The following is a 23,890-nucleotide window of genomic DNA, read 5'->3' as shown; positions in this document are numbered from 1 at the left end:
ATTAAGGGGGTACTACACCCCTGGCCAATTGTGTGCCTATTTTTGCATTTTTCTCAAAAATTATAGCGCATTGGTGACAAGTAAGATATGTATATTATAGGGGCAAGGACTACAGCTACTGCACTGGACATTTTATTTCAACACAGACAACAGTTGTAGAGTTACAGTCAAAAATGAGGGAAAACCAATATTTGATCAATAAACCAATAACTACTTGCTTTGAGGTGCTGAATTTTCAGTGCAGTAGTTGTAGTCCTTGCCCCTATAATAAACATATATTACTTGTCACCAATGCGCTTTAATTTTTGAGAAAAATGCAAAATTAGGCACAAAATTGGCCAGGGGTGTAGTACCCCCTTAAGTGACTTGCATTCTATTTTGTTTTTCAGTTTGTGACTGGTACAGCACAGACAAACAGCAGCAGAAGAAGTCAGACAGAGATTTGCAAACAATAGAAAGAAAACACCTGGCTAAGAAAAGAAAAAGAAATAAATAGTAAGTATGACAGACAGGAATTATTTTTGTAAACAAGTTTTTTTCAAGAGAGACTGTGATATGTCATATTAGTGGCCCCTAGTTCACTCCAAATCTTGGTGAACCAGGGACCACTTATTTTGCCAAAGTGGCCCCTAGTTCAAGCTCTCTTATTTTCACCCTTGTAGAGTAGATTTTACCTGCTTACTTATGTCAATTAATAAATCACAGTCACTGCATCTCAGACTCATCAATAATAAACAAGATAACTTCAAGAAGTACATATATAATGTTGGACTGGGAAATTTGTCAAGCTATCACCTGTACATCAAAAGTTGCTCTTGACTTTATCAGAACTGAAGTAGGAAATAAGAAGCATAGTATGATTTACCCATTGAAAACCTCTTTCATGTCCAACAATATACTTATTGAAGAACATTTAGGACCATGACATACAATGGCGGCACCAGGAATTGTATTTATGAGGAAGACACAAAGTAAAATCTGCAGGGATTAGAAACTTTCCCTAAAATTTTGTATTTTTGTCCAAATAAAGTGGGATTTTGGTTGAATTTGTGTTTTTACTAGGGGATATGGGGGATACTTCAATGTTCCTATGGCACTGCCATTCTTTATATCCAGAAATTTGATTTGTTATGCTCTTCATCTTGTCTCATTTTGCAGTAATGTTGAAGATTTTAGTTCTGACAGCTTTGATTCTGACGAAGATAGCTTCTCTTCTGACAATCCAGATTATGTTGAAGTAAAGGTAAAACTTATTATCCTTTTTAGCTATAATTCCACAAACCAGACATGCACAACATATTGTACATACAGTCCATGTCCATGGGCTAGATCCAGCACATGGACCATTCCAGTTCAATCTGGGCCAATGATGTGTGACTGAGCCTTTAACTTATTAAATTTCAAAATATGAATAAGTCTGCCAATTTTTAAAGCAGGGTCAGAATTTTGTTTCACAGTGCGAGAATCAATCTTGATTGTTGCAGAATAAATTTGCGGGAATCATTTGATTCTCGCAAATCAACTTCTGTGTGAACTACAAACGTTTGCGGGAATCAACTTTGGTTCACGCAAATCTGTTTACGAGAATCTTTGCGAGAATCGATTCTCTGATTCACGCCAAAATTCTGACCCTGCAAAGACTTTGTGAAATTGCAAATCTTGAATTGTATTTTTGCTGAGCTGTATGAAAACAGTGGCTTCAGAAACTTTAAGGGCTCATATTGAAATTCCCTTACACAGAAAGGTGTGCGCCATCCTGCAGCTTTCCTGTGCTAGCCTTCTTTTGTTAAAATCCTGGGCAGGGTGTATCACTGATGCATATAATCCATCCGTTTTATGACCGAGCTTTCCTGAGGCGCAGCTTAGCGAGGGAATCCTGCCTTCTTTCTGTGTGAAAACGTGGTAGGGTATTTCAATATGAGCCCTAATACTTTGACAGCTTTATCACTGGAGTAGATAATTGTAAGTCCTTATGTATGTAAGATTGAACTTGTGCCAGAGACATTTGTCCCTTAATAATGCTGGCATCACTATAGCTGCCTGATATTTTTTTTGGTAAATATCCTGAACACAGACTTTACACAGTATCATCCTTCTTGACAAAACCAAAAACAATTGTATCCATAGATCTCATCTGTGATATTCTGTTGTAAGTGCTACCTATTTTGATTATATCTTATTATTATCTTTTTGTGGGAGATTTTTGTTTTGGAAAATGTGGCCTGCTTTTATCCATTTGAAGGTGAATCTGTCACATTTCTGTAGTAACAGCAATAACAACATTGGTATTTCTTGAGACTTATAGGCAATGTTTTTCCTTTTTCCTTCCACAATGTAGAAAAAAATGACATTCAGTTGCAAACAAAAGTGAAGCAGGTTTCTCAATGAATTTTCTTATAAAACATGAAATGGGTAAAAATTTTTTTTGCAGGATACAAACATGGCTAACAATATGCTGAGTAACTTGTACATGAAAACCCCAGGGTCCATGACAAATACACCTGCAAGCTCTCCAGGTCAGCCATTATCAAAAGCCAGCAGATCAGCCAGCTATCCTGGCTCACCCAAGAAGAATGAGGATTCTGACAATGAGAGTCTGCAGCTTGGTAACATCACCATGGAGATTACTAGCGATGTCGAGGAGGCTGCAGCAAGGAAGCTTAGAGAACAGTCACTGGTGACAAATTCATCTGCATCCGGCAAACAGGTTAGTTACTTTATTTGTTGAACAATGTTTTACATTGCTATGTTAGACAAACATATTTGGTTATATCCATGATTGACAGTGTTTACAAACTCTCCCCACATGATTTTCCACATGGGCTATTATAGTACAGTCCAACCTCTCTTATCCGGACCTCTTTTATATGGATCTCTCTGTTATCCGGATGAGAAATCTTCACAGGGAAATATGTTTTTGACGATTAACCACAGGTAATTCCATGCTCTGAATGCTTAGAATGACAGGTATGTTGCAAAAAAGCACTTCAAAGCCACAGTTTTAGTGTTATTATACCATGTTTAAACAATCTTTTGTTGTCCCCATTTCAGTACTTAGGACAGTCAATGCAGAATTACATATAATTCACTTATCCGGATTTTTCACTTATCCGGACATTGCTTGGTCCCATCATGGCCGGATAAGAGAGTTTGGACTGTATGCCACTGGTTTCAAGGAAACACATCTGAGGGCTAAAATGTTACTGGAGTTATGAGAAAAATAAGAGGTTCCTTCAGATGCCAAAATCTCAATTTAGATGGAGCTATGGGAAGATGAGGCTATTAATCTGTTCACACACCTTTAAAATTTGGCTGACACTTACTTTCTAGACTTGCTCAATCTTTGCTTTTTCATTATGCACTTATGTCCTCGTCAAAGAAGAAGAAACTAGAATGGATATGATTATAATCTCTTGCAAGGTTCCTTTATGCATAAATCATCACGTATATGTGCGCGACATCAAGCGTGTGCATAGGAACTGTGAATGTGGAACATACTTAATTTGTAAAAGGAAATCTGCAAAATATTATAGTATATCCTTGAACATTCTCCAGTACATTGGGCTGAAAGTTATGTCATTGTTTCCTGTTTCCTACATTTGGATAAGGATAAGGGAAGAGGTTACTATTTCATTATTCATTATTTGTCATCCTTTCATTATTACACACATCACTGGCATAGGGCAATACCTCGATTACTGCATAAAACATCTTTATAAGCACCTTGTGACAATTGAATTAAACTATTTGAAAGTTGTGCACAATTATCATTCTGGGAGCATGAGAAATATGGTGAAGGAGTGATTTTTTTTACTATTAACAACATACTTTACCCTCACCCGGCCTCACTGCTAAGAAAATATGTTAAATCATCAAAAAGACAGATCTGCCAATTTGAGTGGTTAATAGCTGATATATTCTTTTGAAAATTTGAGAAAATTTTGTTTTAAAACAATTTGGCAAAAAGAAGTTTGTGCTGGTGTGAAACAGGAAACAAAGAATCAAATTTCATTGGCCTTAACATAAAATAACCAAATACCCTGAAGATTCTACTCCTTTTTTCTTTCAGAAATCTGACATAGAGGAGACTCCTAGCACAAAGAAGAAGTCAAAAAGAAGGAAAACAGTTGACCAAATCATAGAAGATAAGATATTAGAAGGAGATGGGTCTAAGAGTACAGGCAAAGTAACAGGACTAAAATCAGGCCAGAGGAAGCGAAAAAGAGGTAAAATGGAATTTTGCTCACTTTTTTGCCATGGTTGTGTAAGTGATTGAAATGAAGTTAAATCCAAAGACATAAGACCCATAGAGTACCGACTCCATCGTGTGTTTGCATGTCACTTCTGGAGGGCAAAATAGTGTACATCCGGATTATTTCGCCATTTGTCCAGTTAATTTCTATTTTAAAGTGTGTGGTTTTTTTTTTTTTTGATGCACACTATAATGATAGACAAAGATAAAAAGACTAGTTTGCGTCTGACGTCATCTGTCAATCATACTCCGAGCATGGTTTGTTTACAAGTGTCGTGATGATATGAGTTGCTGAACACGGCGGTAACACCGGGCGCCTTATTGTTAATTTTTGCACATTTTAACATACAAACCATCTCAAAAGTTAGGTCTTAATAGTAGGAAACTTTTTTTGGTGAATGCACCATGTCCACAATGCCTAGAAAAGTTGCTTTTTGCCTTGTAAGAGTACGTATTTTTCGCCATTCACTGCTATTCCTTTTCTCCGATCGGCACCAGCCAGATGAATCGACCTTCCTTATACGCGCTATTAGCCAATCAAGGATCGTAGAGAATTTGATTGACAGTGACGTCAGACGCAAACTAGTCTTCTTATCTTTGTCTTTCATTATAAGTGTTACGCATGTGCCGATAAGTGCTGGTTGTACACTATTTTGGTCTCAATCCATTACAAACCAAGATGGTGGATATACCATAGCGTTACACATAGGGATTTGTGAGTCAGACTCAAGGTAGGTATAATCTCCTTGGTTAAATCAGAGATCTAGATGTTATTACCCATGCTTTGTATGCTGTGAATTCTTGCATATTCATGAGGGTTGATCATGCGTATCTAACAATCATGCCAGCATTGTGTACCTTCGTGTATATGCGATCAGAGTATTGCGTGTCTTAAAGACCGTAAAAATATGCAGTATGTGCGTAGCAGTTTCGTCTGTCGCACTTCATGGAATGATCGGCCCTCATTATCGGGTGATGCTGAGACTTTTGACTGATTGTGATTCATCTGGTAGTCTGTGGTTATTACATCTTCACTACCATTGGTTACAACCTCAGTGGTATCATCACTTCTATGTAGACTTCAATTCTTCTGTAGACCTACGCATGTCGCATGTTGGAGTGTCATAGTCTCATGTTAATGCTCAAGGGTGGTATTGTGATGTGACATCAGTGATGTGCATGTGCATTTATACAAACTAACTTGATTTCTGGTTTTTTTTTCAGTGGAGCCAACTTTGCCAAATGCAACCTTTGCTGACGTAGGTGGAAATGATGATAGTCTACATGTAAGTTGTCGTTGACAAAGATGATACCAAATTTGTATAAATTCTGCAAAACTTTCCTGAGAGCATTGACAAAATTAATTATTGCATCATATATCTGCATCAGGGTTCTTAATCTTTACAATCTTGGCTGCAATGCAAACCTTGTTTCTGTATTGTCATATAACTTGTACATGTACCAGGCATTAGAAAGTTTTATAAAAAAAAAGTAAGTGTTATGTAATTATCTATGTCTCGTGGAAACAAAAACCCAAACATATCACAATATGATTTTGTTAACTTTAGGAGGTGTGCAAGCTGTTAGTCCACATGCGTCACCCGGAGGTGTACCAGCAACTAGGAGTCACCCCACCCAGGGGAGTGCTACTACATGGGCCACCAGGATGTGGTAAAACACTGCTGGCTCATGCCATAGCTGGGGTAAGCATGTGTCAAATAAATTTTGGTTGGTGTGTACTAAAGATACCTTTTGAAAATAATTCTGTAATGTCCATTAAAATTTAATTGCCATGTTATGGAAGATGGCTTGTGATGTGCATATTGACTGCTCAGTGCCAGAAGTGGGTAAGTACAATAGCTGCCATGTGTAGCTGCCATGTGTAGATGAGTACAATATACTGTGTGTAAATTGCCAAATGTGCACTTACCCATTTCTGACATGGAGCAGTCGACATCTACTGTTAAAAACTTGTAGCATGAACTTAGGTTGTATTTGCTGTTTACTGTTGAAGTTACTAACATACATGCTGTTGCTGGAAATAGAATAGTCTAGAGAGTGTATTGCCTTTGTTTGACTCAAGAAAAAATACATTTATAGAGGGTATACATGTTTTGATCTAGTTTTACAAAGTAGGCTATATTGCAGCAAGCGACATTAAGCAACAAAACATGTGTCTAGATCATGCAACAGTACAGGTGATTTATAGGGCATACTGAATACTAGTACAGCTGACATGTTTGATTCTTTTGTTTCCCCTCTATAGCTCTATTCATTGAACCACAAATATTGTACGGCATACTACACTAAGCCAAAAAAGAAACTTATAATTATTCACAAGGTCATATCTTAAAATCCTGTCTATCAAAATTAACCAAAATTACACACAGGATTGCCTCAATACTCTACTCTAAACACATTTCACTAAGTATGCAACACCTTCCTGGACCACATTCACAGCGCAACAGATTTCTTTGGCTGGGTTCCAATTATTCGCCTGTGAATTTGATCCCGGAAGCTGTTCCGTGTCAGTGCATTTTACTGTTGTGTCAGTTGGACAACTGCTTGGTTACTGACATGTGTTTAGAGTAGAGTATTAAAGTAATCCTGTGTGTAATTTTTGTTCATGTACAGGCGAAATAATTGGAACCCAGCCAAAGAAATCTGTTGCGCTGTGAATGTGGTCCAGGAAGGTGTTGCATGTCAGTGCATTTTGCTGTTGTGTCAGTTGGACAACTGTTTGGTTACTGACCAGTGTTTAGAGTAGAGTATTGAAGTAATCCTGTGTGCAATTTTTGTTCATTTTTATGGAGAGGATTTTAAGATATGACCTTGTGAAAATTGTAAGTTTCTTTTTTGGCTTAGTGTATATATGCCATTTTGTGTGGATGATGTACATTCTTGTAATTTCAGGAGTTGGATCTACCTTTCATAAAAATTGCGGCTACTGAGATTGTGTCAGGAGTGTCTGGAGAATCAGAGGGGAATATCAGAGATGTTTTTGAGCAAGCATTGGTATGTGTAATGTAATCTTATTCTTTAAGCTTCTTTACTTCAAAAACAAGAAACAACTATCATCAGACTTAGAAACAACTATTTGTTTGTTTATTTTATTTCTTCTTTTGCCTGGGTTACTTTTTTTTTTTTTTTTTTTTTTTTACATGGCATAACTGGGCATTAACAGCAGAGACAAATAAATCATTTAGAAGCTGCTGACGAGGATGCACCCAGAAAGCGATTAACCTCCCTGCTAAAGCTGGCCCTCGATCTAATGGCTGGAATTTGGGCAGGTAGAGAATTCCATAATTGGGCTGTAGATGGTAGAAATGATCTTTCATGGCTGACAAGGTTTGATCTTGGGACTTCCACTGCTAGGTCATGGGATCTCACAGACCGTCGCAACCTGGGGTCATGGACATGGATGTCTGGCATCAGCTGGCATAACAACTCAGGGGCCTCCTTGTAAAACATCTGATGGAAGAGGGTGGCTGCTCCAACTGCCCTCACGGTGGCTCAATGGCTGAATACGATGATCTTCATACTCATTTGTTGGCAGACCAATGACACGCTTAGCTCCCTTTTGGATGGAGTCAAGCTGAGCTAGTGAGGTGGGAGTTGCACCAGTCCAAGCACTGCTGGCATATTCCATTTTTGATCGTATCATGGCCTTGTAGATGATGGCTCTCTGTGCAGGTAGAATATAGGGTGAAGCTCTTCTGAGGATGTTTAAAGGTATCCTTTGTTCTTCAATGAGGCCCAGGGGGTTACATCATCATCATTCACATTTTAACAAAGAGGAACATCATCTTTTACTGTTGAAATTATATACAACACACACCGCTGAGCGCCATTGAGAAATCGAGATTCTGAGTGTTTCTAAAATTTATGCCAAAATTCCTAAAAAATGCAGTTTAGGAAGCAATGAGATGTCAAATAAATTGGGTTTTTGTGTAAACTCTGTAGCATCTGATGTATAATGGAGTATTACTATAATGTTATTGTCAGTTGAACATCTTTTTTTAATGATCCATTACACTTAATCACGTTCATCTTGATCTGGTTTTGATGACAGGATATTTTATTTCCACAATGCATTCACCATATTTGGTAGATTGGCTAAGGCACCATATTCTGTCACTATTCTGAATTTCCTAGGACTGGCCAAAATGGCCCCTGGAGATTTTGGCTTATTTCAAGACATGGATTCTGAAATTATGTCACAAAAGTATGGCATCAGTTATTGGTGATAACCAACTTTTTGTGAACAAAACATTGCCTTATTCTTGTTTCAGGCTCTTGCTCCTTGCATACTCTTCATCGATGAGATTGATGCTATAACACCAAAAAGAGAAACAGCTCAGAGAGAAATGGAAAGGAGAATAGTAGCACAGCTGTTATCTTGTATGGATGGTAAGAAAATGGTGACAGACTCATAATTTATGGATTTAATTGTAAAAGACTGTATTTTTATGGATACCAGGGACCAATGATTTGAGAATTCTTAATGGCACCCAGTGGAACAAATTCATAACTATGCCAATATCATTTGGTACTGGTGGACATAAAAGGGCGTAATGCTGTGACTGCAGATTTGAAGGAGCATCAAGCAAAGTGTGCTTCTGCTAGTTTGTGTCCATGTCACATAAACTTGGAAATAAGTTTATTTTGTAACCCTGTTCTCCCATTATGTCCAGGGTAGGGTGTGTGAGCAGCCAGCCAGGCATTACTGTGATGAAAACTGGCTCTGAGATCTTTGTCATCCACTGTATTTTCCACACAATTCAAATTCAGTAATAGCAGATAAACATTAATGATGTCAGCCTCCAGGACTCAAAATCCAGGACCTCTTGCACTAGAGTCAAATACCACTGTACCACTGCTCTTTTTTAATCGGAAGGAGTTTATACTAAGTATAAATGACCATACGGTGACATGCCGCAAACATGGGTACCCCTTTTTCTAGGCCAATTTTGGTATATGGTTGGACACTTTTTTTCCTTCAAAATTTTCTCAATTTTCTTTGGAAAATAGCCCAATTTTGGAGGGAAAAGTTTTAAAGATTAAGACAATTTCTGTTTATTTTAGCTGAAAATATTGAAGTTTGGTATATCGATGGGTCTAAATTTTTTTGAAAAATTGATGGGTCCACTTTATGATTCTCAGCGGCACACCCCTACCCAAACCAAGTGTGAGTACCTCGTGGCTTGAATTTCTTTTTACAGGAAATAAAACTTAATTCTATTGACATTGAAGGTTAAGCTTACTATATTTAATTTTCATTGACAGATTTGAATAGCAGTGCCTGCCATGCTTTAGTAATAGGAGCCACCAATAGAGTGGATGCTCTAGACCCAGCTTTGAGGAGAGCGGGAAGGTTTGATAGAGAGATATGTATGGGAATACCAGATGAAAAGGCAAGAGAAAGGTAAGCAAGGCCAATCGTATTACATGTAGGCTCAAAAAGTTGCGTTGAGGTACTGAGGCTGTCTAGGTTTTTATGGTTATTATTAGGATAAAGTATTGTTTGATAGCTATAGTTTGGATAATGAATAAAATATAATAAAATAAAGGAGAGATTTATAAGCACCCATTGCAAGCATGCAAGCCACTGAGCGCTGTACAGGCAACATAATAAAAAGCAAAATAAACAATAAAATACATTACAGATCACATAATCTCAGTAATTACTAAAAAGCAGAACAGATATAATATGTATACAAAAACAACAAAAGCAATATCATTATCATAATCAACACAAATATGGTAAAAACATAGCACAAAGTCATGACAATGCACCAGCATGAAAACAAAGTCAGTATGGTGCAATCAACAGTAGTAATCCTTGAAAAGGAATGTTTTCAGATGGCGTTTGAAGTGATTAGTTGTAGCAGCATTCCTGATCTCTAATGGCAAAGCGTCCCAGAGTGCTGGCCCACAAACTGCGAAAGCCCTATGGTCATAAAATTATGTCTGTGGACGCTGCGATGGGAACCTGAGAGAGTTATGTGGGGAAGACCGGAGGGTGCGGATGTGCATATAGTGGCATATCATTTCATCTAAGTAAGCAGGAGCATGGTCATTGAGAGTTTTGAAAACAAGAAGAACCTTGTATTTGATTCGGTGAGACAAGAATGGGGTGATATGTTCTCTGCGTTTAGTGCATGCGACGAGACGGGCTGAGGCGTTTTGTAGTTTCTGCAGATCAATGTCGGGCAGGCCTGTAAGGAATGAATTGCAGCAGTCCAAGCGTGAGGTGATGAAAGCATGGACTAAATGCTCAGTGGAATTGCCCAGCCACTGCGTCATATGTTGCTAACATGAGTCTTAAGTCTGAGATGGCTATCGAAGGTGACTCCTAGATTGCAAGCCTCTGGGCTTGAACTGATGTATGCATCACCAATCTTAATGGTGGAAGTGGTTCAGAGTCAACTAAATGCAAAGTAAAATGCAATATGTCTGTCTTGTCGTCATTAAGTCTATTTTTCACTGCCCATGCTTTGATGTCACTAATGCAGGCTTCCAGACAATGGATAACAGAGTCTCTCATGCCGTTCAAAACATGCATAAACTTGAGTGTCATCCGCGTACTTGATGTGCTGCAACTTGTGGTGAGAGATGATATCACTGCTTGACGCAGTGTAGAGAATAAATAACGGATCCCTGAGGTACACCACAGATAATCTTATGGTGCTTGGATTCGCAGTTGTCAATGGTAACAGTTTAAGAGCGATCCTTGAGGTAAGAAAAGAATCACTTTACAGCAGTGCCAGATATGCCATAGCGAAGTTGAAGTCTCTTTAGTAGGACTTAGTGGTCGATATTGTCGAAGGCAGCGCTCAAGTCCAAAAGGACGAGCAGTCCAAAAGGATGATGGCCGTCAACTGGTTGAAGCTTATCATTCTGAACCTTCAAAAGCGCAGTATTGGTGGAATGGCTAGGTCGATAATGGCTTGGGATGGAATTCCTAGGCGTATACCTTGAACACTAAATCAATTTGAAGTTGTACAAATTAGGGATGTGATGATCCAAATCCTATAAATCTGAACCCTAAATTACAGGGTGTATGAAAATAATTGGTACTCATCAATATCTGGTGAACATGGCTGTAGAATATCTGAAAAATATACACTTACTATTTTGGTGAGCTATTCAGATGGCGGATCAGTATCCTTAGTGAAAAATCCTGCCAGGTTGTGGTAGATTAAGAAGTGGCTGCAATTCACTCACTCTCTTGTACTCGGGTCTGAATGTTTTACCCCATGAGGCAATACAATGCGCTTCGTCATATGCATGGACTACTATTCTGTTGTGATTTTGGTTTAAAAATCCTTCCAGGTTGTGGTAGATTAAGAAGTGTCTGCAACTCACTCACTCTCTTGTACTCGGGTCTGAATGTTTTACCCCATGAGGCAATGCAATGCACTTCATCGTATGCATGGACTACTATTCTGTTGTGATTTTGGTTTAAAAAATCCTTCCAGGTTGTGGTAGATTAAGAAGTGGCTGCAATTCACTCACTCTCTTGTACTCAGGTCTGAATGTTTTTACCCCATGAGGCAATGCAATGCACTTCATCATAAGCATGGACTACTATTTTGTTGTGATTTTGGTTTAAAAAATCCTTCCAGGTTGTGGTCGATTAAGAAGTGGCTGCAATTCACTCACTCTCTTGTACTCTGGGTCTGAATGTTTTACCCTATGAGGCAATGCAATGCACTTCATCATAAGCATGGACTACTATTTTGTTGTGATTTTGGTTTAAAAATCCTTCCAGGTTGTGGTCGATAAAGAAGTGGCTGCAATTCACTCACTCTCTTGTACTCAGGTCTGAATGTTTTACCCCATGAGGCAATGCAATGCACTTCGTCATATGCATGGACTACTATTTTGTTGTGATTTTGGTTTAAAAATCCTTCCAGGTTGTGGTCGATAAAGAAGTGGCTGCAATTCACTCACTCTCTTGTACTCAGGTCTGAATGTTTTACCCCATGAGGCAATGCAATGCACTTCATCATAAGCATGGAGTACTATTTTGTTGTGATTTTGGTTTAAAAATCCTTCCAGGTTGTGGTCGATAAAGAAGTGGCTGCAATTCACTCACTCTCTTGTACTCAGGTCTGAATGTTTTACCCCATGAGGCAATGCAATGCACTTCATCATAAGCATGGACTACTATTTGTTGTGATTTTGGTTTAAAAATCCTTCCAGGTTGTGGTAGATTAAGAAGTGGCTGCAACTCACTCACTCTCTTGTACTCAAGTCTGAATGTTTTACCCCATGAGGCAATGCAATGCACTTCATCATATGCATGGACTACTATTTTGTTGTGATTTTGGTTTAAAAAATCCTTCCAGGTTGTGGTAGATTAAGAAGTAGCTGCAACTCACTCACTCTCTTGTACTCGGGTCTGAATGTTTTACCCTATGAGGCAATACAATGCGCTTCATCATAAGCATGCACTACTATTTTGTTGTTGATTTTGGTTTTAAAAATCCTTCCAGGTTGTGGTAGATTAAGAAGTGGCTGCAACTCACTCACTCTCTTGTACTCAAGTCTGAATGTTTTACCCCATGAGGCAATGCAATGCACTTCGTCATAAGCATGGACTACTATTTTGTTGTGATTTTGGTTTAAAAATCCTTCCAGGTTGTGGTAGATTAAGAAGTGGCTGCAACTCACTCACTCTCTTGTACTCAAGTCTGAATGTTTTACCCCATGAGGCAATATAATGCGCTTCATCATAAGCATGGACTACTATTTTGTTGTGATTTTGGTTTAAAAATCCTTCCAGGTTGTGGTAGATTAAGAAGTGGCTGCAACTCACTCACTCTCTTGTACTCAAGTCTGAATGTTTTACCCCATGAGGCAATGCAATGCACTTCGTCATATGCATGGAGTACTATTTTGTTGTGATTTTGGTTTAAAAAATCCTTCCAGGTTGTGGTAGATTAAGAAGTGGCTGCAACTCACTCACTCTCTTGTACTCAAGTCTGAATGTTTTACCCCATGAGGCAATACAATGCGCTTCATCATAAGCATGGACTACTATTTTGTTGTGATTTTGGTTTAAAAAATCCTTCCAGGTTGTGGTCGATAAAGAAGTGGCTGCAATTCACTCACTCTCTTATACTCAAGTCTGAATGTTTTACCCCACGAGGCAATGCAATGCACTTCATCATTAGCATGGACTACTATTCTGTTGTGATTTTGGTTTAAAATCCTTCAGGTTGTGGTAGATTAAGAAGTAGCTGCAATTCACTCATTCTCTTGTACTCAGGTCTGAATGTTTTACCCCATGAGGCAATGCAATGCACTTCATCATAAGCATGGACTACTATTTTGTTGTGATTTTGGTTTAAAAAATCCTTCCAGGTTGTGGTAGATTAAGAAGTGGCTGCAATTCAATCACTCTCTTGTACTCAGGTCTGAATGTTTTACCCCATGCGGCAATGCAATGCACTTCATCATAAGCATGGACTACTATTTTGTTGTGATTTTGGTTTGAAAAATCCTTCCAGGTTGTGGTCGATAAAGAAGTGGCTGCAATTCACTCACTCTCTTGTACTCAGGTCTGAATGTTTTACCCCATGAGGCAATGCAATGCACTTCATCATAAGCATGGACTACTATTTTGTTGTGATTTTGGTTTAAAAAATCCTTCCAGGTTGTGGTAGATTAAGAAGTGGCTGCAACTCACTCACTCTCTTGTACTCAAGTCTGAATGTTTTACCCCATGAGGCAATGCAATGCACTTCATCATAAGCATGGACTACTATTCTGTTGTGATTTTGGTTTAAAAAATCCTTCCAGGTTGTGGTCGATAAAGAAGTGGCTGCAACTCACTCACTCTCTTGTACTCAAGTCTGAATGTTTTACCCCATGAGGCAATGCAATGCACTTCGTCATAAGCATGGACTACTATTTTGTTGTGATTTTGGTTTAAAAAATCCTTCCAGGTTGTGGTCGATAAAGAAGTGGCTGCAACTCACTCACTCTCTTGTACTCAGGTCTGAATGTTTTACCCCATGAGGCAATGCAATGCACTTCGTCATAAGCATGGACTACTATTTTGTTGTGATTTTGGTTTAAAAAATCCTTCCAGGTTGTGGTAGATTAAGAAGTGGCTGCAACTCACTCACTCTCTTGTACTCAGGTCTGAATGTTTTACCCCATGAGGCAATGCAATGCACTTCGTCATAAGCATGGACTACTATTTTGTTGTGATTTTGGTTTAAAAAATCCTTCCAGGTTGTGGTAGATTAAGAAGTGGCTGCAATTCAATCACTCTCTTGTACTCTGGTCTGAATGTTTTACCCTATGAGGCAATGCAATGCACTTCATCATAAGCATGGACTACTATTTTGTTGTGATTTTGGTTTAAAAAATCCTTCCAGGTTGTGGTAGATTAAGAAGTGGCTGCAATTCACTCACTCTCTTGTACTCAGGTCTGAATGTTTTACCCCATGAGGCAATGCAATGCACTTCGTCATAAGCATGGACTACTATTTTGTTGTGATTTTGGTTTAAAAAATCCTTCCAGGTTGTGGTAGATTAAGAAGTGGCTGCAACTCACTCACTCTCTTGTACTCAAGTCTGAATGTTTTACCCCATGAGGCAATACAATGCGCTTCATCATAAGCATGGACTACTATTTTGTTGTGATTTTGGTTTAAAAAATCCTTCCAGGTTGTGGTAGATTAAGAAGTGGCTGCAACTCACTCACTCTCTTGTACTCAAGTCTGAATGTTTTACCCCATGAGGCAATGCAATGCACTTCGTCATATGCATGGAGTACTATTTTGTTGTGATTTTGGTTTAAAAAATCCTTCCAGGTTGTGGTAGATTAAGAAGTGGCTGCAACTCACTCACTCTCTTGTACTCAAGTCTGAATGTTTTACCCCATGAGGCAATACAATGCGCTTCATCATAAGCATGGACTACTATTTTGTTGTGATTTTGGTTTTAAAAATCCTTCCAGGTTGTGGTCGGTAAAGAAGTGGCTGCAATTCACTCACTCTCTTATACTCAAGTCTGAATGTTTTACCCCATGAGGCAATGCAATGCACTTCATCATTAGCATGGACTACTATTCTGTTGTGATTTTGGTTTAAAAAATCCTTCAGGTTGTGGTAGATTAAGAAGTAGCTGCAATTCACTCATTCTCTTGTACTCAGGTCTGAATGTTTTACCCCATGAGGCAATGCAATGTACTTCATCATAAGCATGGACTACTATTTTGTTGTGATTTTGGTTTAAAAAATCCTTCCAGGTTGTGGTAGATTAAGAAGTGGCTGCAACTCACTCACTCTCTTGTACTCGGGTCTGAATGTTTTACCCTATGAGGCAATGCAATGCACTTCATCATATGCATGGACTACTATTTTGTTGTGATTTTGGTTTAAAAAATCCTTCCAGGTTGTGGTAGATTAAGAAGTGGCTGCAATTCACTCACTCTCTTGTACTCAAGTCTGAATGTTTTACCCCATGAGGCAATGCAATGCACTTCATCATATGCATGGACTACTATTTTGTTGTGATTTTGGTTTAAAAAATCCTTCCAGGTTGTGGTCGATAAAGAAGTGGCTGCAATTCACTCACTCTCTTGTACTCGAGTCTGAATGTTTTACCCTATGAGGCAATGCAATGCACTTCGTCATATGCATGGACTACTATTTTGTTGTGATTTTGCTTCAAAAAATCCTTCAGGTTGTGGTAGATTAAGAAGTAGCTGCAATTCACTCATTCTCTTGTACTCAGGTCTGAATGTTTTAACCCATGAGGCAATACAATGCGCTTCGTCGTATGCATGGACTACTATTGTGTTGTGATTTTGGTTTAAAAAATCCTTCCAGGTTGTGGTAGATTAAGAAGTGGCTGCAACTCACTCACTCTCTTGTACTCAGGTCTGAATGTTTTACCCCATGAGGCAATACAATGCGCTTCGTTGTATGCATGGACTACTATTCTGTTGTGATTTTGGTTTAAAAATGGAGGGCGGGTTAGTGTAGTGGTCTTCTCACTCGCTTCTCACCACTGCGGCCGGGGTTCAATTCCCCGCGGTGCCACATGTGAGTTTGATTGCCGATCCATGCTCGTCCTCGCAGGTTTTTCTCCGGGTGCTCCGGTTTTCCTCCTGCATCTAAAATTGGACCTCTTCCCATATCCCTGTCCCGTCATATCCGGATGGCATCCCTTGAATTTAGTTGCCTCTGAGCACTATTGGGTTTAGCCTGGCTTCGGCCGAATGTTATAAATAAATAAATAAAAAAATCCTTCCAGGTTGTGGTAGATTAAGAAGTGGCTGCAATTCACTCACTCTCGTGTACTCAAGTCTTAATGTTTTACCCCATGAGGCAATACAATGCGCTTCGTTGTATGCATGGACTACTATTCTGTTGTGATTTTGCTTCAAAAATAATGTGCTTCGTTGTATGTATGGACTACTATTCTGTTGTGATTTTGGTTTAAAAAATCCTTCCAGCTTGTGGTAGATTAAGAAGTGGCTGCAATTCACTCACTCTCTTGTACATTTTGATGTATAGTACCATTTTTTCACAAATTTTTATGCTTTATTAAATTTTTCCGCCCTATTGTATTTACTTCGTTTTTGCCACCCCTGTTTTTGCCGCCTTCTTCTTCCGCCGCCCTTCATTTTGGCCTCTCCTGCTTTTACCCGGGGCTGACGCCTTCAAAGCCCCCCAAAAAATATGTGCATGATCTTTGTAAAAAATAAGTGCCCACCCAAAATGACTTGGTTACGCACCCTTGGAGGTTAATGGAATGAATACATTACAACAGGTTTATCATCTGAACTTCCAAAAGATATTTATTCTTTATATAGACAGTTATAACTTGTGTTTAATTTAAAACTTTAAATCACATAAAATAAAGCCCATACGACTCATCTCTCATTTCTTATTTTGACTGCATTTTGACTTAAATGTATGTTGTATGTAATATTCCTGCATTGTGGTGGTGTGTCCACTGGACAACCATCATGGGCAATAGAGGTTGTCTGGCGCTACTTTTGGTTAGTACGAATGCCCAAATTTACCACTTTTTTTAAACACTGTTCAGTAGTTACATTTACATATGATATTTATCCTCTTACTTCTCTAGAATAATGGCGGTATTATGCAGGAACCTAAGGCTAGCAGCAGAGTTTAGTTTTCATCATTTAGCTAGTCTGACACCTGGATATGTAGGTGCTGATTTGATGGCTCTATGCAGGGAAGCTGCTATGTGTGCTGTCAATAGGTGAGTAATACCATATATTGTGGATATTAGATGTGACTTACGAGGGGGTATCCAAAAGTTTTTGAAATCACCCAGAAGTGAAAGAGCTATATCGATGAAATTTTGTCAGTGTAATCACTGGTCCTTATGTACATTATGGTCCAAAAATGGTCTCATAAGTATGTTCACTTTCTTTACAGGTGGCGCTAGATGGAAAGTAGGCGCATAACCTTTTCATGATAAGATCTTCCACTTTCTTGAGTTTCTTCACTGTGGCCGCATCATCCGTTAGTGATGGACGTCCACTTCTTGGCTCATCTGTGAGGGACATGTGGCCAGTTTGGAAATTGCCTTTTCAAAAAGCATCAGTGCCATATGATGGGTAATCATCACCGTAGATAGCTTTTATTTCATCATAGATTTTCTGAGCATTGTAGGCCTAACCCTTCAAATGCAGGAACTTAATCACGCTGCGTGCCTCAATTTTCACCATCTTGCCGGTTATGCGCCTACTGCCCATCTAGCGCCACCTGTAAAGAAAGTAAACTTATGAGACCATAATGTACATAAGGACCAGTAATTACACTGACAAAATTTCATCGATATATAGCTTCTTCACTTCTGGGTGATTTCACTTTTGGATACCCCCTCGTATTTGACTTTCTAGGAAAAAATGTCACTGTAGCTTATTTACAGATGATCCTTATCGGATAACTTTCTGGCAAAGTGTAAATTCAACTATACTGCCCATTTTGTTATTTCCAATTGACATGACACATTAAAATTGTAGTAAAATAGTACCGGTAAAGTGATCTCATGGAAAACATGGAGTGCAGGTAATGAATTGACAAACCTCTATTTTGTTGTGTTGTCAGTAGTAGTGGTACTGAACTGTGTAATCATTTTTTCGGTTATTCCTTCATGTAATTTTACACGAAATTAGGTTTTGGGTTAGTTTAAGGGTTAGAGTTAGGGTTAGAATTAGGGTTATGATTAGAATAAGGGTTTGGGTTAGGATTAGCTTACACAAAATAATTACATCAAGGATCGACCATCTTTTTCAGCATCACAGTATTTTCTTATTTTTTGCAGAATATTTTACAAGTTGCAAACAGAGAAAGGAATTATAAAAGAAAACTCTGATGTAAATGATGCAACAGATAATAGAGTCCAGGAAGAAAGCATCCAACCAGAGATGCAAACAGTACCAACTAATGAAGTAGATTCTACCAGTGGAACCAATCCTTCCTCATCTTCCATGACAGATGCTCACCATCACCCTCATGGTGATGGTGGTTCCAATCTGATGACCTCTGACACCACAGCATTAGTATCTAGCTCACCAGATAGGCCATCATATATTACAGGTATTAAAGGAGTATTTCGTGATCCTAGCATCCTCTATTTATGTCATTTTCATTAGATATCCACGAAAAAACCTATTCCCAAAATTTCAGTTGATTCCGATTTTTAGTTCATGAGTTATGCATGATTATGTGTATTACACTGCTCCATAGACAATGCGTTGTAATTTCGTTCTGGTGCACCAGAACAAAATTCAAATTTCACGATATCTTTGCTAAACTAATTAATCTGCAAGAAATATTTTGTACATAAACATTATGTAGCCAGAGGTTTCCAGTGATATAAAAATCTCAACTTTTTTTGAGAAAAGTGGGGGATGAGGCTGTGGATCACGAAATGCCCTTTTAAATGATATATTTAATACAAAACTCACTTAAAAAGAAGAAACAAGAACGAAGGACAAAGTCATGTACAAATATGAGACAACAAATGAACATAGTAACAAAACAGAAACCAACAGGAATAATACACAATTACAAACAACATATATAATATAGTAAAAAACAACAGAATATTTATGCTGACTGAATGAATTCTCATTTGTGTGTACATCCATATCAAAAGGATTTACTTGCTGCTGCATGTGTCTCTTTGTACAAAATGGCTAGGAGTAAATACCAGACTTATCTCAAGTAGAGGTCACTTTGAATCATCTCCTTGTCACATGGTGTAGGAATACAGAGAGCAGTCCTAAGAGTGTGACTTCCACTTGAGATGAGTGTGGTATTTAATGTAGCTATTACATAGAAAGAGACATATGTAGCAGCCGACAAGTGCAACATTTGATATAAGGATGTTTCACATTTTTTAGACAAAAATTGAAAAAGATTTATACAATGTCATATATTGTTATTGTTTTAATTTTCACATCCTTCATTTAATAGAGCACATAATTTGTTGTATAGATTATAATTAGTGATTGTGAGTTTTATTCCATGATCTTTTGTTAATCATCTTATACGGAGGATACACCCACATTCTCTTGAATTATAGAAGGGTAAAAGTAAAGGAGTTGAAAGTGTATATAAACAGTGAACGGAGTGCCCATCTCTCTTTCATTATGGATTGGGCCAGACTCCTCCATGTAATGTTGATGTAGGGGTATCGCTACACCTCCTCCACATTGAGTCTGTTACCTTCCCATCATTGAAGAATGCCAGTACCCATTTATACACCTGGGTAGAGAGGAGTAATTGAGGTAAAGCACCATACTCAAGGGCACAACACACATGACCACAGCAGGGCTTGAATCCGCAATCGCGCAATCAAGAGGCCTGTGCTCTATCGCTAGATAAAGCATATGCTGTTTGTTATAAAATGTACTTAATAGTTTTTGTTTGTTTTTTGCTTGTTTTACTATCTCATTGTCAGTATTAACTTGGTTGAAAGAACAGCCGCCACTTTCAGAAGAGGAGTTGCAAGACCTGCGCATTGAAATGGCAGACTTTGAGGTGAGTGTAGACTTTATTTTAAGCAACTTTTGTCATTTGTAAAATATCTTATAATCATTCTGCTAGTGTTCATAGTCAACCTTGTAACTATCAGGTCACCAGATATGAACAAAACATTTGGCTTGATAACATGGAGAACAGAAAACAGGTACTTATACTTTGATCAGCTCATAATCGGCGGGCCTTATAACATCGCGGACTAATATCAAAATATGTTACTTTGAAAATTGTCTTGTGACATCTCGCCAGAAGCATCACAAATTATTAATTCAAACCTTGTAACTATCAGGTCACCAGATATGAACAAAACATTTGACTTGATAACATAGAGAACAGAAAACAGGTACTTATACTTTGATCAGCTTGTAATCGGCGGGCCTTATAACATCGCGGACTAACATCAAAATATTTTACTTTGAAAATTGTCTTGTGACATCTCGCCAGAAGCATCGCAAATTATTAATTCAAGTCCTATACTTCGTCTGCTTTCTTAAACATACAAAATATAGACCAGATAGGTCAACTGACAGTACTCTTAACGTGGGTCTATTTTTTGGCGTAGTGGTAAAAGCCTAACATTTCCCGCCTATTAAGAGCTGATCAAATAATAATTGTTTGTTTGTTTAATGTTTCAAAGGCAGTTGTTATCCGCTCTCATTTTGTAATCCTGGCTAGGAGTGTTGTTGTTTTATTTGATCCATTTCTGGTTACAACAGCATCATTTCCGGTATTGGAGGCAATTTTGGAAATTGGCCTGAGGGCGGCCTTAATCCCAATACTGGGGGGGGGGGGGTAATGCTGCATGGTCAATGTTTGTATACCCGTAACTACTGTTTATGAGCTTGCTTGGTGACTCTCTTGATGATCTACAAATCTTTATCTTGCTAAGTTGCTATATGTGACATTATTGGATCCAAGCAGTCCGAAGGTTTCAAATATGAAAATTAAGTTATTATCATGATAAGTTATTATCATGATATCATCATTAACTCTAAGAGAGTAGCTGTAATACTTACATCCCAGCCATATCACATTGCAAGTTAAAAGCTTGTACAATACCAATTTTCTTATGTATTGTACCATTTTGCTCACTATTTTGCAAGTTTCTCAATTTCACAATTGCCACCTTTAGCATGGTTAGATCAGATCATATCACATACTTTCTTTTCTCATGTTAGCCTGTATTCATTTAAGAAAAACATATAAAATTTCTAAATCCAATTTAATATTTTTTCAGCAAGCATTACCCCTAGTGCAACCATCAGCTAAACGGGAAGGCTTTGCCACTATACCCGATGTGACGTGGGATGATGTCGGTGCATTGGAGGGTGTAAGAGATGATCTCACTATGGCTATACTGGCACCTGTACGTAACCCTGATGCATTCAAAGCCCTTGGTTTGACCAGCCCTCCTGGGATACTCTTAGCAGGGCCTCCTGGCTGTGGCAAAACACTACTGGCAAAGGTAAGTTGTTGGTATCATTAACTATCTGACTGTGATTCCATATTGGACTTCATCACGAATTGATGTCTCAATTTACTAGGAAAAGTTCTGTAAATACATGTACTTCTGTAAAAAGTGACCAGGAAACCTTTCTCACAGATTTTGCACACACTCATATTACTTTGCAGGCTATTGCCAATGAATCTGGGATCAACTTCATCTCAGTCAAAGGACCAGAGCTTATGAATATGGTAAGTACCAAGACTTGGCAATAGAGAGTTGTGAATACATGAGGCAAGTTGTAATATGGCTGATGCCTGTCTGAGATTCAATCTGTAAATTTGAACCTTAGGCGACAAAAGCTCCTGTTTAACGGGTGAAGGGACCTTTCAAGTAGGGTCAGTCAATCGGTCATATATTTTTGGTGTTTTTTGCAAATGTCTAAAGTGAGCTTAAAAATTACCAAAATCTGCAAAAGATTGCAAACCCTTTTTACTTGCTTTGGTCACATTCTCCCAGTCAAAACCAATCCAAAAAAAAAAAAAAAAAAAGGATTTTTCTATGCCTGCCAAAAACAAAAACAAAACAAAACACCAAAAAAACAAAATTTGGGTCGGTCAGGTAGGTTTTTTTTTTTTGTTGTCTTGTAGGTAAAATATATAAAAGCAGTGTTTAAACAAAACTTGAATGATTCTTCATTCATCAAGATATTGGTGTTTTTTTCAATTCAGGGCAAGGTGAATTCTAGCAGGCAAATTGTGAGCCATGGACTGCCCAATCAGTAATAATGTACAGGATGATCAATTGATCATAAAGTTGAGAGTGAGCTCTGGTATTGGGAAGAATAACAGTTGTTATTTATTTACATCATATTGTGTTTGAATATGATCCATACCTTTGCCACCTCGTCATTTGGATAATACAAATTAGCCCCCCCCCCCAGTAGTAAACAGATAATGAGATATTGATTTCTAGTTGTGGAGTAGGTTGTCTTGAGTGAGAGAAAACATTATTTACTATCAGAAATGTAATGCACAGTGTAAAAAAATTTGTCACATAGTTCTTTCACATAATGTCAATATATGTAAATCTAGTTAATGTAATCTTTAGTAAAATATGTATGGCTGATGAGTGAGATGTGCAGAAAATAGGATTTATGCTTAGCAATGTAGATGTGTCACATGCAAAATGTATGAGTGTCGTGACTTGACAGTAGATCTACCTGTTTCTCTGGTATAGCTATTCTGTAACTTGTAATACTTTTCTTCATCATTACAGTATGTAGGAGAAAGTGAGCGTGCAGTACGACAATGTTTTCAGAGGGCAAGGAATTCTGCACCCTGTGTTATCTTCTTTGATGAATTGGATGCTCTTTGTCCACGCAGATCAGACTATGGCGAGGTAAATTACACCCTACACTTGCCCTGCATGGTATCACTGTGGGATGTCCCTTGACCAATATAGTAGATTGCCCCTTGTCTAATAAATAGATGGTATCAGTTTACCTATGAGTATGACACTCAAGGCTACCAGTGCTAATCATGTCATTAGTAATTGGCTCATTTTAAGGGTTGCCTTTTGAAGGCTAAGTTAAAGTAAGTTATTCCATTAAACTTGTTGTTTTAAAGACAAGTTCATTATCAACACTGTGATCAATGATGACAAATCTCTGCGCAAATCTGACAATCCTTATGTCCTTCATTTTTCAATGCCCCTTCCCCCACCATGGTAGACTAAAGCAAACAAGGCATTTCTCCCCTTATCCTTTAGGCTAGTGACAGTTTAAAAAGGATACTGATCTGAATATAGAGTATCTAGATCTGAGGTTACAGTGTTGATGAAGAAAGCCTTTGCCATCCCCTGGCACCGCCACTGCAGGGGATCAGTTTGAAAGAATGGAATCCAAAGGAAATGGTATGGAAGTATTTTCAACAACAAGATCATGTGCCTCTGTCTTGACTTTTATTTTTGCCATAGTTCCATTAGGGAACGAATCGAAACATGATGAAGCCCTATAAACACGGTGTACATCCATTAGTCTTAAGGTTTGCTAGTCCATAGACTATCCAAACAATTTTCGATGGTCTATGGCTAGTCCTACGGTTGGCTAATCCTAAGGTTTACTAGTTAGAAAAAGTTACC

At 38.2% G+C, this 23,890-nt stretch overlaps 1 protein-coding gene across 2 annotated transcripts in view; it reads left to right on the top strand.

The window, feature by feature from the left end:
* The window catches only part of LOC140153150 (nuclear valosin-containing protein-like), a 36,595-nt gene that overhangs the window by 6,375 nt on the left and 6,330 nt on the right, over positions 1-23,890 (top strand). For both annotated transcript variants that reach the window (XM_072175798.1, XM_072175799.1), the window contains exons 5-19: positions 390-495; positions 1,159-1,243; positions 2,432-2,707; positions 4,070-4,226; positions 5,477-5,538; positions 5,821-5,955; positions 7,166-7,267; positions 8,545-8,662; positions 9,539-9,677; positions 17,372-17,509; positions 18,581-18,855; positions 20,225-20,304; positions 21,542-21,769; positions 21,937-21,999; positions 23,027-23,149. In XM_072175798.1, coding sequence (XP_072031899.1) covers positions 390-495; positions 1,159-1,243; positions 2,432-2,707; positions 4,070-4,226; positions 5,477-5,538; positions 5,821-5,955; positions 7,166-7,267; positions 8,545-8,662; positions 9,539-9,677; positions 17,372-17,509; positions 18,581-18,855; positions 20,225-20,304; positions 21,542-21,769; positions 21,937-21,999; positions 23,027-23,149 — 2,087 coding nt within the window. The remainder of the gene's footprint in view (positions 1-389; positions 496-1,158; positions 1,244-2,431; positions 2,708-4,069; positions 4,227-5,476; positions 5,539-5,820; positions 5,956-7,165; positions 7,268-8,544; positions 8,663-9,538; positions 9,678-17,371; positions 17,510-18,580; positions 18,856-20,224; positions 20,305-21,541; positions 21,770-21,936; positions 22,000-23,026; positions 23,150-23,890) is intronic.

Source organism: Amphiura filiformis, chromosome 5 (genome assembly GCF_039555335.1).
Source record: "Amphiura filiformis chromosome 5, Afil_fr2py, whole genome shotgun sequence".
NCBI classification, from domain to species: Eukaryota; Metazoa; Echinodermata; class Ophiuroidea; order Amphilepidida; family Amphiuridae; genus Amphiura; species Amphiura filiformis.
This window is presented reverse-complemented; position numbering and strand designations above follow the sequence as displayed.